Consider the following 14,409-nt stretch of genomic DNA (forward strand, 5'->3'; position numbering starts at 1 on the left):
TAAATTTTATCAACCGATATTTTTCAGTATTATTACTATATGAAGCTGAAAATATGTGAGTCGGATCGTTTAACGAATTGTGTAGGTATTAGCCGTATCTAATAATTTTTAAACTTATGCGAACTAGTTAGTTTCGTTAAATTTTGTGAATACTAGTTATTCGTAGAATTTTGAATTTTTTTTTTAAAGTATCAAGAATTCATTTGTGACGAAAGAATATTAATAAAATACAACAGATTCTGTGAATTTAATTTATTGTAATTCATGATAACACGTTTGTCATCTATCGAGTTATTTTATAAATACTTATTTCTCATTATTCGTTCGACTCAATAATTTGATCTTTTGTATCAAATAAATGAAAAAAGAGATATTGATTTGTTTGATACAATCAACTGCTGCTGCTTAACGAAATACATCTCAAAAATATTGTTCATTTAGAACTAGTCATGTGTAGCTTTACAAGAGTTAGATGTGTTCGATAGTTTTAAAATAAATGTTCACAAACTTCTGACAATGTCTCATCGTAATATTTATGTTTTAGACGCGTACGTATAACTTTCAAATACGACCACCAATATAATCTATTGATAAACTTGTTCATTAGCATCTCGTCCTATTAAACGTTTCCGAATACGTTTTAATTAGTCGCTATTGTCAAATGTTTATTAAATCCTAATACTAGTATGTATTTCGAAAATACTGCTTGTAAATAAAATTCTGATAGAAGCAAAAATATACTTCTATTTATTATTACATTTATTATTTAAACATATAGGTTCTATTTATTTCGAGTTTTGTTTTTCGGAACTATTATTTAATATTTTGATATAAGTCGCAAATTTATTTTATGAAATATTTACTGAATTTAATTCTATAAGAAAGAATAGTTGGATAATTTTCTGTTGATAAAATAACGCGTTAATTGTGTCAAAACTACTTTATGAAAATCTTCATGATAGTTTCAATATTCAATATTACATTTTCAATATGTTACGTCCTGTGACCCAAACATATATTACCATTTCCTATTCATAAAATCATTTAATAATTTATAAAATCCTCCTTACTACGATCAAGCCTCTTACCGTCCTAAGATTTAGCCTTTTTTTGATTATTTGTCAACATACTGTCCAGATCCTTAATTTCTACAATTCTTTAAGTCGAGACGCTCCTTGGGATTGAGTTGAAGTTGGATGTAAGTGCCCAAGAAATACTCTCGATGTTCAACAATAAAGTTTATTTAACAATTAACAGTCAACAATCAACAATCACGCTTCTTCAATGTGTTTGCTTCGCTGTTACGCTAGACCCTTCGCACTTCGCTGTTCGAAACGGAATGAATCTTTTGTTCAAAGCCGAACAGATTCTTTTCCTTCGTTGCCCTTGATATCCCCACTACGCACGCGTTTGTTAGATGCCCGCGACCGTTGCCGCGTATGCATTCTTCCGAATATTCGACGGAAGAACCGTAGGGATATCGATGGTACATTGGGCATATCGGCCTTACGCTTTGATGGTATAGCGCTTTGTGTCGCGAAGCCATCGGAAAGTTCCGTCGTCGAGTGCTGCCACAGAGTTATTGTTCGCTACGGTAAAACACGGGATAAGCGGGTTTTTTCATGTACAACACTCGAAGGCCGATTCAACCCGTGAGCGATCTTTGGTAGGGGATGGCCAGTACCCATCCTTACCTATCAGTTTTTTTTCATCCAATTAGTAGGGATGGTCGTTGCCCTCGCTTCCTTACCGAAAATTACAATCAACGAATCCACTTGTCTCGTGCTCTAGACGCACCTATCACTAATTTTCCTCCTCGATATCACTGTCACCGAACATCACTTGTAATCAACTATTCGGTCAAAATACTCCTACATCTTTCACACGCAACACTAGCAAACACTTCAAAAGTTGTTGGACTTCGTACCCCTTTTTCTTACTTACGTGTTCAAGAAGTGAGCCATTAATACCTCTGATTCGGATTACAACCTTCTCAATATATGTATGTTTTCTGTGCCGGGGTACATCACCCCATTTGTTGTTGGACTTATTTGTAACGTTCTTTTTCAGTATCGGGGTAACAGTATTTATCCGACCACTCCGTTCTCGGAGTACCGCAATATTTACCCTACCACGTCGTTCTTGGGGTAACACGATATTTACCCTACTACTTCGTTCTTGTCTTTTCTCGCTTCATTCGTGTTATTTTGCGTTTCTTAAGTTCACACAATATATCTATAGAAGTGGGAGATCGTAGGTGTAACAACAGACAGGACGGTAAATCATACGTACAAGTCTAAGGTTTTGATATATTAATAAAATTTGTATTTTGTCAATGAGATTAGTTTGAAATTTATATTAAAAAAGAGATTTCGAAGCGTTTAACGCAATGCTCCATTTTCATATTTCTGTTAATGGCGCGCAAGCCGTTAACAGATTCAAAATTGCATACCTTCTTTTCGATATAATCCTGCTTCGAAAATTTCATCCTCGCTGTATTCTACGCGTACTGTATTTTGTCTTTCTTTCAGTTTTATAGAAAAATTCCGATTTAAAAGCGATTAAAACATGGAGAACTAGGAGCAATAAACGAGCACTATCCAAATGCGGTAACTCCATTAGAACTCGGAAGATGGTGCTACCGTAGCTTCTTGAAACTTGGTTGCATAGTTACACGACGAGAAGTTGCAGGTATATCACCGTTGCAACTGAATGTCGCTGGCGTCGCCGATTAGCAACGCAACGATTGGCTAGTAATTCGAATAGAGGGGCATCTAGGGAAATAAGTGGAAACGCACGAGTGTTGTGAGAGGGTAGTGTGGACGCACGAGAAGCAAGAGGGGTGCAACGAACCCTCTAGGCTCGGTTCGAGTCTACGGAGCTCGGAGTTGTGTTCGAATCATGGCGACACCCGACCCCGTAGACCCAGCCACCCTAGAGATAAAGACCCGTAGCATAGAACAGACACTACACCCACTAGTAAAGCAGGTAAGACAATTTATCGGAAACCGGAGAAAAAGAATGTTTGTTTGCTCTAATCACTTGGTTTTTATTTGAGCCGCTTACATTCCTGGCTTTTAACCGCGCTAGGTTAAGGTCTTACCCCGGCTTACCTCGATGCGTTACGTTTTTTTGTACCGTTGCACGGTATTCGGTATCATCTATAGAATAATCATGCTTGTGTGCGTGTTCATCTATACGTCATTCTGCGTATACGTGTATCATCATACACGTGTAAGAGCGTGTACAAACGCAAACGATGCATGTATTCATAGGTAAGTGAGAGAACCGTGTACACGACAGAGAAAGAGTAGAACTCGTAAGACGTGAGAGAAGGACAAACAAGCGTGCCGGTTGCTCTTAAGAGCGGGATAGATATACACAAAGAGTGTGTATGCGGGGGATTAAGTGTTACTTACGATAGAGAACGTGCAGCATTAACCATTCCTGCGATATCGATTTGATCTTAACGGAAGTGCCTTTTTTAGGCCTCCATGGTTTTACTTTCAATAAAAACAACACTGTATTTGACAGTTCTCACGCCGGGCATGTGCTTTCTATCATCCAGCGACCGGGCTGCCACGCGCTCCAACTAACAGATATTTTGGTACTACATACATATACATACTTCTTTCTCTTCTGTCTCTTTCTGTTATCCACCTTTTTTATTCTCACTCTTCTAATCATGGCTACATATATGTCTATATATATATATAGTCTATATATATATGTATCTATGTATGTATGTGTGTGTATGCATTTATCGGAAATCACATGACTTGTGTTTCGTGTCGTGGCGTCAATTTTGAGTTTTCATAAAATTATGACGAATTTTTCGTTGTGTGTAATTGCGGTATACACCCTATAATTTGTATGCATGGCCGTCGGTACACGCTAGGAAGCACACATGCAAAAGCATGCTATAAAAGTCAAATCACGTTGGACGAATTTGTGAAAAGTTTTAATCGAATGAATTCGATCGGGTTAATGCACAAAATACCGACCATATTATATCACCATGACAAATACACATTTAGATTAAATTATAGTTTCAATAAAACCTAAAAATTTACAAATCTAATCAGTCCAAATACAAAAACATATTCCGTCAACAACCTTTTTCATTTTCTATTTTACAAAATAGAAAACGAGAAAAAAGATAAAGGAAATGCGTAGTATAGTGAAAAATAGAACCAAATATGTTTAATTACAGAGGCCATTTCGTGACAAACTTTAGTCCCGTAATTAATGAAAGAAACGCCTTTAGCCTCTGTCGCTGATTTCAGAAATGAAAAAGGGTCATAAAGATTTTCAGTCGTTTATAATAGTCTCTGTTCATAGCTGTGGAATTGATTCTCTATAAATATCGTGTCTATTCCCTGCAGCAAGTCGGATTGGATAATTTTCTTTAAATTTTCTTATACACTATCAAAATATAACTGTAAATTTAATCAAATGGGTAAATTTTTTTAATAACGTTAGGTAATTAATAGATTTGGAACTTATATTAATTTAAAAGAAAGGCGCCGAACCAAAGGTTTGAAAAATATTATTACAATTTAATCATATTTTGTAAAACAAATATCAAAGGATTACTGCTCCTTTAATTAAATGAAATACAGTTCGTTTTCCTCTTTGAGCATATTTCAAAGGGTACGTGGCTTTAAAAGGAATTTGAATTGACGGTAATCTTGTATCGCTGTGATCTGAAATCTTCACCTCTTTATAAGACGAAATAATCAAACATGAATTCCACAATAACTTTGTTCATAAGAAAACATCGTTGTCAAAAGCAGAAGAACAAATAAACAGATTCGAATGAATTTTTTGTATCGAAAATCCATTTAATTTAATAATCAACGGTCTAGCTTTTTTGCATTACTTATAGCAGCTTCAAATGGTTGCCTTGGTAGTTCTATACCACAAAGGTTGAATGATTATATTGAGTAGATTCATAAATATCGATGATCGTGAATATATTTAATTATATAGTATTACTATAAAATTTTGTTTAAGAAGGTATTGAATAATTTTAGGAAAATCTATCAGCATCGTTGAAAGATTTTTCGATTTCAAAAATTTCCATAGAGAGCTTAGACGATTAGGAGTAAAATGAAAAAATGGCGTGTTTAAAAAAACTGATATGTGACAAAGTGCTTTATGGATAGTCAGGTAATAGGAGTGATCGACCGGTCCAATTAACCAACCGCCGTTTGCGGGAGTGTCACGGTGAAAATTATTTCAAGTCAAAAGGGAACGAAATATCAGTCGGTCATGAACGACCTTTGTGTCACATTAAGTGATATTTCCTAATGTTAGTGCACACGTATGGTCACAAAGAAACGGGAAATTGGTGTGTATTGGTTAAACCTCTTAGAGAAAAAGCACGCGAGTGTCTGGTGCATGACACAGAAGGCGATCGTTACGGGCTGCAGCCACTTGTTAGAGCTCCGTCTAGCCACCTCCTGCCTCTTTCTCCTATCTTTCTTCTACTTTTCCCTTTCCCTTTTCTATCTACTTCTATCCTCTGACAGAGACCTTCGACCTATACTTTTCGTACAGTCTATTCTTCCCATCCGGTGTTAGAGTGATAGTCGAACTGCAGTCAATATTTTATTGACCATCGCCTACTTTATTCGTTGGTAATCACGATTATTTCCTTTAATGCCCATTCCTTTCTTTTATTTCACTTTCCCCTGCTTATTTCAGGTTTTTCCACGGATCTTCGATCGATCGATCATTATTATAAAATAGATTTCCTTGCTTAATTCTTTCAAGACGATAGGTTGTTGCAATTAATTTTTTAAAAAACCGTCGAATTGTTATGATTCTTCTATTGTCATTCAAATCTAAGAATAAAATTCATTAAAAGAACTGACAAGTTACAAAGTATAAGAATTCATGAATTTTTGTTGTTATTTAAAAAATAATTATAAAGTAAATTTAAAAGTTAAAAGGTAATTATGGGTGTTGTATTTTTCACGTCATCGCTATTACGAAAGGTAAATTAAAGAAAAATTCCTGGAACACTTCAATTAATCGTGGTTCCACTGTTGAACTCAGGTTTTAATATCATCAATGTGTTAAGATTGAGACTGCAGGCTGTCCATCATTCGTGTCAATTGTAAATGCAAATTAGACACTAACTATAGAGTAATCTGCCGACTGATATCAACATCGTAAAATTTTAGTTCCATACGAAATTTTAAAAGAAGTGTTCGACCAATTTTCTTTTTTTATTGTATGTATTACTTCAGATAATTCCTATGGTTGTATGCTTATTACTGTTATTGTACGTTTTTTACCTACAAAATTAAACTATTTTACGACTTTGAAAGATCTTTTTTTGTAAGTAAAGAATATAACGACAGTTTACTTTTAAGTGACAGATTTATGAAGTCATTGCAATATGTTTTACTCGACTGATTAGGAAGATAGGATTGAACTTTAAATTACTCAGGTTTATGTTACCTTTCGAAATTTTCTCAGAATACTTTGCATACTTTTAACATATTTGAAGTTATTCCACGATATTTATCTTTTCAAATGCTTTTTTCGCGTAATATATTTCAAATCCATTGTAAATGTGAAATTTTATTGTCTGTTATCCTCACTCCTTTTATCCTTGCTTTATTTCAAATTGTTATAAATGATTATATTTAGTTTGATGTCTATCACTGTAGTATAACATTTGTTTATGATTTGTGAACTTCTTACAAAATAATAATTTTATATTTTCTTTAATAACTTTTTTAATAATTTCATATCATCTCCCTCTCCTTTTACTTTGATAAAAGTACGTTATAATACTAGAAATATATCGTAGTCTCTACTTGTCAAATAGGGAAAAAAAAGAATTTTTAGTGGAGAAGTCGGCGACACATTCGTAAGCCACCAATATCTGGTGAGAGTTTCTCGAGTGACATACTCGAACACTTCAATTAACCTCGATCTTCGACCTAACCCCACAGTGACCCATTACTGACACGTTACGATCAGTAACTACGACCACAGACTTCCGCAATGTCTGTCCATGGTTATATATATATATACGAGAAATTCTGACAGATAAATGGTGCCGTAAGGAGTTAAAACATCTCAAAAGATATTTTGCCAGTATTTCAACAAACTTATTTAACTTGGTCGTAAATCTTCTTAAAATGTTCTTTTACCACGGACATATCTCCTTCAAGTTTTCATGCATAAACAGGGTTGCTTATGCTTTATATCTTTATCTTTATACGATTTTATGAAACACGTTTCCTATTTTTATTCATATAAGAAGATGAATTTAAAATACATCCTGGAATTTTTCAATTGTAATCTCCATTGTCTGTTGTGCTCAAAAAAATTAGGAATAGGAATTTCATAAAAATTGTTTGCAAAGACGCAATATAAACACGCGTAGGCCTAAAAGTATGATTTACATTTCTGCTTAAAACAGATTCTTAATTTACGTTTTTCGTTAAAGGAGTTTTAAAGTGGTACGTATTAAAATTAATACCTCGGTCTACTGTCTCTTTCAACAAACCGATTATGGATTAGGTTCGAATAACGGGAAGCAATTTTCTCGTGCACATACCAAATCCCATTAAGCAGTGACTTTGTCGGTAAATTTTGCACTGAAAAATTACTTTTCGTACTTTCGATCGTTCAGATGTTAGCGATTGAAGACACGGAAAGACAGAACTTTTCGCGACAAGTGTGCGCAGTGAACTGTAATTTACGACCTCAAAAAGCAGTCATTGGTGTTAAGATTCTCGGCGAAGTCACTATAAACCCCAAACGTTTTAGAAAATTTAATAATGATGTATAATATAACGGTAATTAAATGATTTTATTGAAACGATCTCAATTTTGCAAATTTTGTCTATTTCCGAGCATCAAGTGTCCGAATTTTATTTTAAAAAGTAATTTATATATAAATAATATTTTATATACATATATGTGTGTGTGTGTATAGTCATAAGAAAATATAATAAATGTAGAAAACGTAGCTATGTTCTAAGTATACGAATTCCAAATCAATTAAGTTTATAGACAGTTAAAGTATATCTTTATTATATATTACATTGTTAATAGATTTAATTAATAAATTTTAAGCTTCTAGTCAACAAGAGAGCTCTTCAGTTTAAGTGTAGTTTTGTCATGTATTGTGGACAATCAATATATCCTTCAGGGATGTACTTATTTACTTGTTTCGATTTTTAATTTCATCATTAAGCAAAAGACCTGCAGATATGTCGTTAGACATTACAATTTTTTACTCTAATTTCTTTTATTTTGCTTATATTGCGCTTGCAGCATTTTCATCAAACATCATCATTGATCTTTTTGCATAAAATTTGAAATTTCCTTAAAGCATTTTACAGTATTTACCTTTCAGATTTTCTCATATATTTATGAAAAGTTCAGAGGCGCAATGATGAAATTGAAATACATAAGAAACTTTCAGTGAGTCCAACTTGAGGCTATGTGCTCAAGAAGTTTAATCATTCATTAAAATTCTTCCCACTACTTTCATTACCGTTTCCAGTTTTTTCACGTTCCTGTTGCCCTTGGAGTTTTAACACAGAGCTTGCACAGAGTTCCCGTAATATTATTCAATATGGTGTTCCCATTGAAGAATCGCATTAATTTCTAATTAAACCAATAATGTCCTTTATTTATACAATATGTCTATAAAGAACGGAATTTATTGCACGAAATAATTAGTTGATATCAGTGTAGTCTCCTTGTATTTATACTTTGGATCTAATACAATTCTTTAAAGTTTTACGTAAACATCCAACAACAAATAATTCGCTGCTTATGCAACAAACATATTTTTCGTCCGCATGCAAAGCAAGCATGCCAGAAGCCATCGAACAAACTAATATTGACCGTCGGTCTATATTATCTATCCAGTGATAGTGAAAGTTTGATTAATGTTTTGCTAGAGCTAAGAAGGGTTAATATCCACCGTATACATTGGACTTCAAATTATTCCATACCCCATTAACATGATAAAATCTTAGTATTATGCCAGAGTTAATTGTTTATATCATGTAATTTAAAACGAAAAGAAAAGATATGCCGATATTTCTGCAACAGTTTCAAAGGAAACCAGTTGTAGCTGTTCACGTGGCACGTTCAGTATTCATTTGTCTCTTTGTATGGCGAAAGTTTGTACGAAACAACAACCTGAATTTTCTCAGATAGACTCTAATACTTTCAGTTATTTTCCTATATATATAAATTAAATTCAGTTTATCAGATTACCATATATGTATGTCCCTTGTAAAATTGTATTCCAACAAAAACTCATTCGAGCTTTCCTAAACCTACAACGCGCCTATCGAGTTAACGAAGTTTAAGGAAAATTTGTTTCTCATAAATTAGATACTCGGTTCATTTCTTGTAAGCCGTTTCGATCGCCATTTCATAATCAAAATCAAGATGAAGTTTAAAAAAGGTATCTATTCTTTATCTTACATGATTTTGTTTCGCTTAAAAACATGATCAAATGGGAATAAATTCCATAATTGGAAACATAGATCTTTCTTAACCGCCTAGCCACAATAAAAGGCTTTAAACAGACTATAGCATCGCAGCAATTATATTAAAAGCAGTGTAATGCAGTTTTTCGAGCGTGATAGTCCATTAAAAGGGAATGCCACAAATTTCAATTTTCAACGCGCACCACTTCAAAACGTTCATCGTCGTTTCTATCGTCGGTCGTGTTAGATCCAGCACAATAAACTGCACGTATCGGAGACCATTATACTGGAATAAAAAGTTACCAGCCTTTTCTACTTATTACTACTTATCTAAAATGAATGGCGTATAAGGATTTTATGTCGCACAACGCTTTTGCATGATCTCCAGTCATAACAAAGATAGGGGAACAAATAAACATAAATGAGAGAACATTTCATTATCGCTATTAATCTAAACAAGCAGAGGAAAGATTCTATTACTAAATTTATAAAGCAGATTACAAATACATAATCAAAATTGTACTTATTAAATTCTTTCGTAATGAATACAAAATAATGAAAATATTGGGTTCGAAAAATTTCTAGCACAATTTACATAAAAAATAAGAAGTCACATTTTGAGACAGCCTGCTCCAATCTTCTCTTCTACTTTCCGATAAAAAGAAAAGAATAATAAAAAAAAGAAAGGAGAAATCTACGCAAGTGACGTGTTTTGTCGAGAAAGTTCACTGATTTACCGATCGTAATAACGTCTGAGGGAAGATCATTCAATGAAAATCCGAAGCGTATTCATGACGTTTCTGGATTTCTAAAGGAAACTGAATCGAGATTGCATAAGCGCGAAGCGTTCGCAGCAAAGTTCGTAGGCTGAGAAAATATGGGCCAATCGTAACTTAAGAAGTAAAATTTGTGCAATCTTTGCGTCATTATCTTTTAATCAATTACGAATTTGACAAATTCAAAATTTACCAATCCAATTATATATATATAAATTATCGAATTAATTAATTTATCGAATACGAAATATAAAAGTAAAATATATATATATATTTTTTACTTTTATATTTCGTATTCGATAATAAATGGAAAAAAAGTAATTAAGTTAAGTGTAAAAACGAAATAGAATCGATAGATACGAATCGAGAGTAGAAAAGTACAAGCATCAGTGGTTGAATGTAAACTGTTTCATTTTGTGAACCTAATAGTTCACCTAATAGAACCTACTAGTTTCAAAGTAATACGAGAGTGAGTACCTGACACTGCATCTAATATTAAAATGGAATGTCCAGAAGACACGTTTTGATATTAAAGCACCGATACCTTTCGATCAACTAAATTACAGCATTAACATTTTTCATACAATTTTTACTTCGTTTCTATCGAAATGTTATTTTGATAACATTTAACATTAAACTAATCTGACATTTTAGTTGTATTTCAAAGCATTCGAGTATAATATAAATCTCTAGAATCTATATGAATATCTAAAAGAATGTACTATTAAAAACTTGAATTATGACTTTAAATTATTCTTGATAATTATTCTTTTATTCGTCGATATTCGAATTGTTATGATCTTTAGCATGGAATTCAAACAATAAATGATTCTTCCGTATTTACAAATTCAAATTTGAGAAATTTTTTAAGGATAACAATTTACCACTGAATTTTTGATAAAAACAGATCATAATCAAGCGAATTATACACCTACACATACCGCAACATTCCCCAATTTGAAGATACAACAATGAAAAAGTTGGCTCTTGTTGGCAATGAAAACGCGAAATACCAAAGAAACGTATAAATTACGAGAGATAAACTAGAACAGACAATGAGGAAAGCATCTGAATAGGGTAAAGAGATCGAAACCGTTGTATAGTTTCCTGGCGAACTGAAAAATATCAAAGTTGTTTGTTTTTCTTTATTTTAATTTCCAGACTGCAGAGATTTCATAATACTCCGCATCAATCGCGCATAAATCAATGAGACGCGATAAAACGGTTGAATTTTGCATTTTACGTCATATTTAATATCAAAACCTGCATTTTCTAGTATTCGCTACAATATTCGTTTTTCTTACAATCATTCGCATATAATATACGGTAGCAGTATTTTATAAATTACGTAGATATATTAATATTTTACAATATTGTGAACCTTATTTTTCATAAAAGATTAAATTTTAAATGGTGAAGCTCAAATTTATAACGATTCGCGCTTAATTTTTTTACAAATTTAATAGTGCGAACAATCTTTATAATTTATAAATTGGAAATCTAGAAATTTTTATGCGGAGTTTGCACAATTTTAATTTTATAGTAACGAGCACAAACGGCGTACCGTTCGTACTTATATCTTTTGCTTTAATTAAATGTTATTTATCTAATGATAACTGCCTGTTGAAACAACATCAAATTGTGGTACGCGTAAAATTAATTTCACATTGGAAACTTCATAAATGTTGTAGTATGTGAAGTTATGAAACACGGTTGTACGAATTTCTGGATCAGGAAATTATAATTATTTTAAAATAGCCTTTAGCTCCCTTCTTCACTAAGCAAACTTTTACATCCTCATTTTCACATCCAACGATAATTCGGCACCATTTCCTATGACTAAAATTTCAGTGCAAGGGAAGAAATAAAATTTTGTCGACATTTCCTTTTTCGTAATTACACGACCGGTATAATTTTACGAGCAATAATGTCTTTTTCAAACTATTTAATCGAAAAAGATTTACTAAAGAATTATCGTCGATTTCCAAATGATCGTTTAAGTATATTTTTCAAGATTTATTTATTGCTTTATTTATTTTTGCAAGAATCAATAGTGTAATCAAAATGTCAAGAACGTAATCCTTTCCTTGGACGTCTTATTTAGGACGACGTTTCTCAAGAACGAAACGGCCTGATTTCTCTTCTACGTGATAGTGGTGCAATGAATAAGCTATGGAACAAAAGTAAACGAGGAAACAAAGGGATATTGATAAAATGAAGAGAAGGCAACGGAGAGAGAAAAATGTGATTTATTTTACACAATAATAGCAGGTTTGTGTTCGTTGATGACAAACATATCAAACAAGAAAAATGTCAAATTTGATCGTCTCGTTTCGCGAAGTGGGTCGCCTAGAAAGAGAAAACTCGAAACTTTCTTATGTTTCGTTCGTACTTCATACTCTTAACTCACTTATCAGAACATCATCGGTGTCGGTATAAACTTTGAACGATTTTGGATATATGAGATTCATCCGATGAAATTCGCATTCCATTTTTTATCGCGAATAAATTTTCCCGACGAGTTGAATTTTGCATTTTCATTCTTCAATTCTTCGAAGCCTTGCCCGTTAACGCTTCTTCTCTTTAGATGCAATTTGTTCTTGACTTTGAAAAAAAATGTTCAGCTGTTTGCTTCTTCGGTATTATTTCTAGCGGAATATTTTAATAGCATTTTACCATGCTAACAGAAAACAACACGAGTAAGTGTAAATTGCAAAAATATATTCATGTTTCGGTACATGAAGCAAGTACTAAATGTAAGAATCCTTTTACTATGGCGATTAATATTTTTATAATGAAACTTTCTCGCGACAGCTTCCCTTCGTACTTTATTGCCCTTCATTTCCAAAGGGAAGGCTACTTTATTAGGTATCGCATCACTTGTCGCGTATGGAGTATTTGACGTATCTCAAGTGTGTGTTTCCACGTAATAATAATACCGTAAATATTATTCCATGATAACGCGGCAAAGATATACTGGGGTAATATCATTTCACATTATGGCGAATTTCAGAAGGGATATACGACGTTATTTCTGGAGAATGTCGAAATCTTCGTCGCGAAAATAAAATCAAAGCTCATGCTCTGTGGCGCAACGCGCCGTGCCGCAACGCGTCGCGACGACGGCCAGAAATACCGTACAGGGGAAAATAGCGTCGCTTTTGTTTTTACGCTAGAAAGTAGAGCGAACAAGAAATCAGCGCGGTTGCACGAGATCATGATTTTTCACTCAACGTGAATGTACGATATATGTGTTCTAGGCACTTCTTCTCAATCTTCGACAGGCGAATTGAGTTCGTAGGTATAATGGGTTCTTCCATGGTAAGTGTTTAGTGGACATTGTTCCACCGATACATAATCGCTACCTACATGTGGTGTAACACTATTAGAATTATCTAGATGATTAGAGGTATTATCCAATGATGTTGTTTACGTGTACGTATTAGAGAAAGAGAAAGAAAGAAAGGAATAGACAGAAAACCGAACTCAACTGAATATTTCTTTCCAAGCTTTCGCAAAAATTTGTTGCAATACTGTTCTAGATCGATGTAATTAGAGACGAAAAAGAATAACAAAGCATAAATGGTTGGAAATGGTTTGTTACATTGGCATAGAGATCCGTAGAAAGCGTTAATTGTCGATTGTTGTGTATGATTAGAAAAAAGAGGGAGAAAATTGTAACCGTTGTATCGCCATATTTGTGTTTTTCTAATATATTATCGAATATTTTTGTTTTCGCTACTTTTGTTCGAGTAGTCTATCTGACGAACGAAGCATGATTTCAATATAAAGCTCGGTTTGCTATACTGTTACGTTACGTTCGCCGGAGAGATTTCTCGATGCTCCTCGGTAAAGTAGTACAACTTTTAAATATTAATTTCCTCTTTTGTCCTCTCAAATTTTATGTCTTTAAAATTTACTTCGACGCAAGTCGTATCGTAATTGGAAAGTAGCCGAAAATTCTCAGAGCTATGCGACCAATTTTGAAACAGAATTCATATCATTAACTTTTAATAGTCGTTGTTCGTGTAACAATATATTTTTTTAACATACCTGGCAGTAATGTCTAAGAGTAATATAAAATCAAAATCAGTAATCAGAAAGGTATTTGAATTCTCTCGAAAAAAGTTTTCAACTTTTAATTTCTTTTAAGA

At 33.2% G+C, this 14,409-nt stretch overlaps 1 protein-coding gene across 3 annotated transcripts in view; it reads left to right on the forward strand.

The window, feature by feature from the left end:
- The first annotated feature begins 2,766 nt into the window (after positions 1-2,766).
- Positions 2,767-14,409, forward strand: part of LOC126923699 (alpha-catulin) — an 84,324-nt gene continuing 72,681 nt past the window's right edge. The window contains exons 1-2 of one of the 3 annotated variants that reach the window (XM_050737409.1): positions 2,849-2,988; positions 13,516-13,576. In XM_050737409.1, coding sequence (XP_050593366.1) covers positions 13,562-13,576 — 15 coding nt within the window. In that variant the 5' untranslated portion in view covers positions 2,849-2,988; positions 13,516-13,561. Of the gene's footprint in view, positions 2,989-13,515; positions 13,577-14,409 lie in introns of all 3 variants that reach the window. The other 2 variants (XM_050737407.1, XM_050737410.1) reach the window with 2 other exon arrangements.

This window comes from Bombus affinis, chromosome 13, assembly GCF_024516045.1.
Source record: "Bombus affinis isolate iyBomAffi1 chromosome 13, iyBomAffi1.2, whole genome shotgun sequence".
NCBI classification, from domain to species: domain Eukaryota; kingdom Metazoa; phylum Arthropoda; class Insecta; order Hymenoptera; family Apidae; genus Bombus; species Bombus affinis.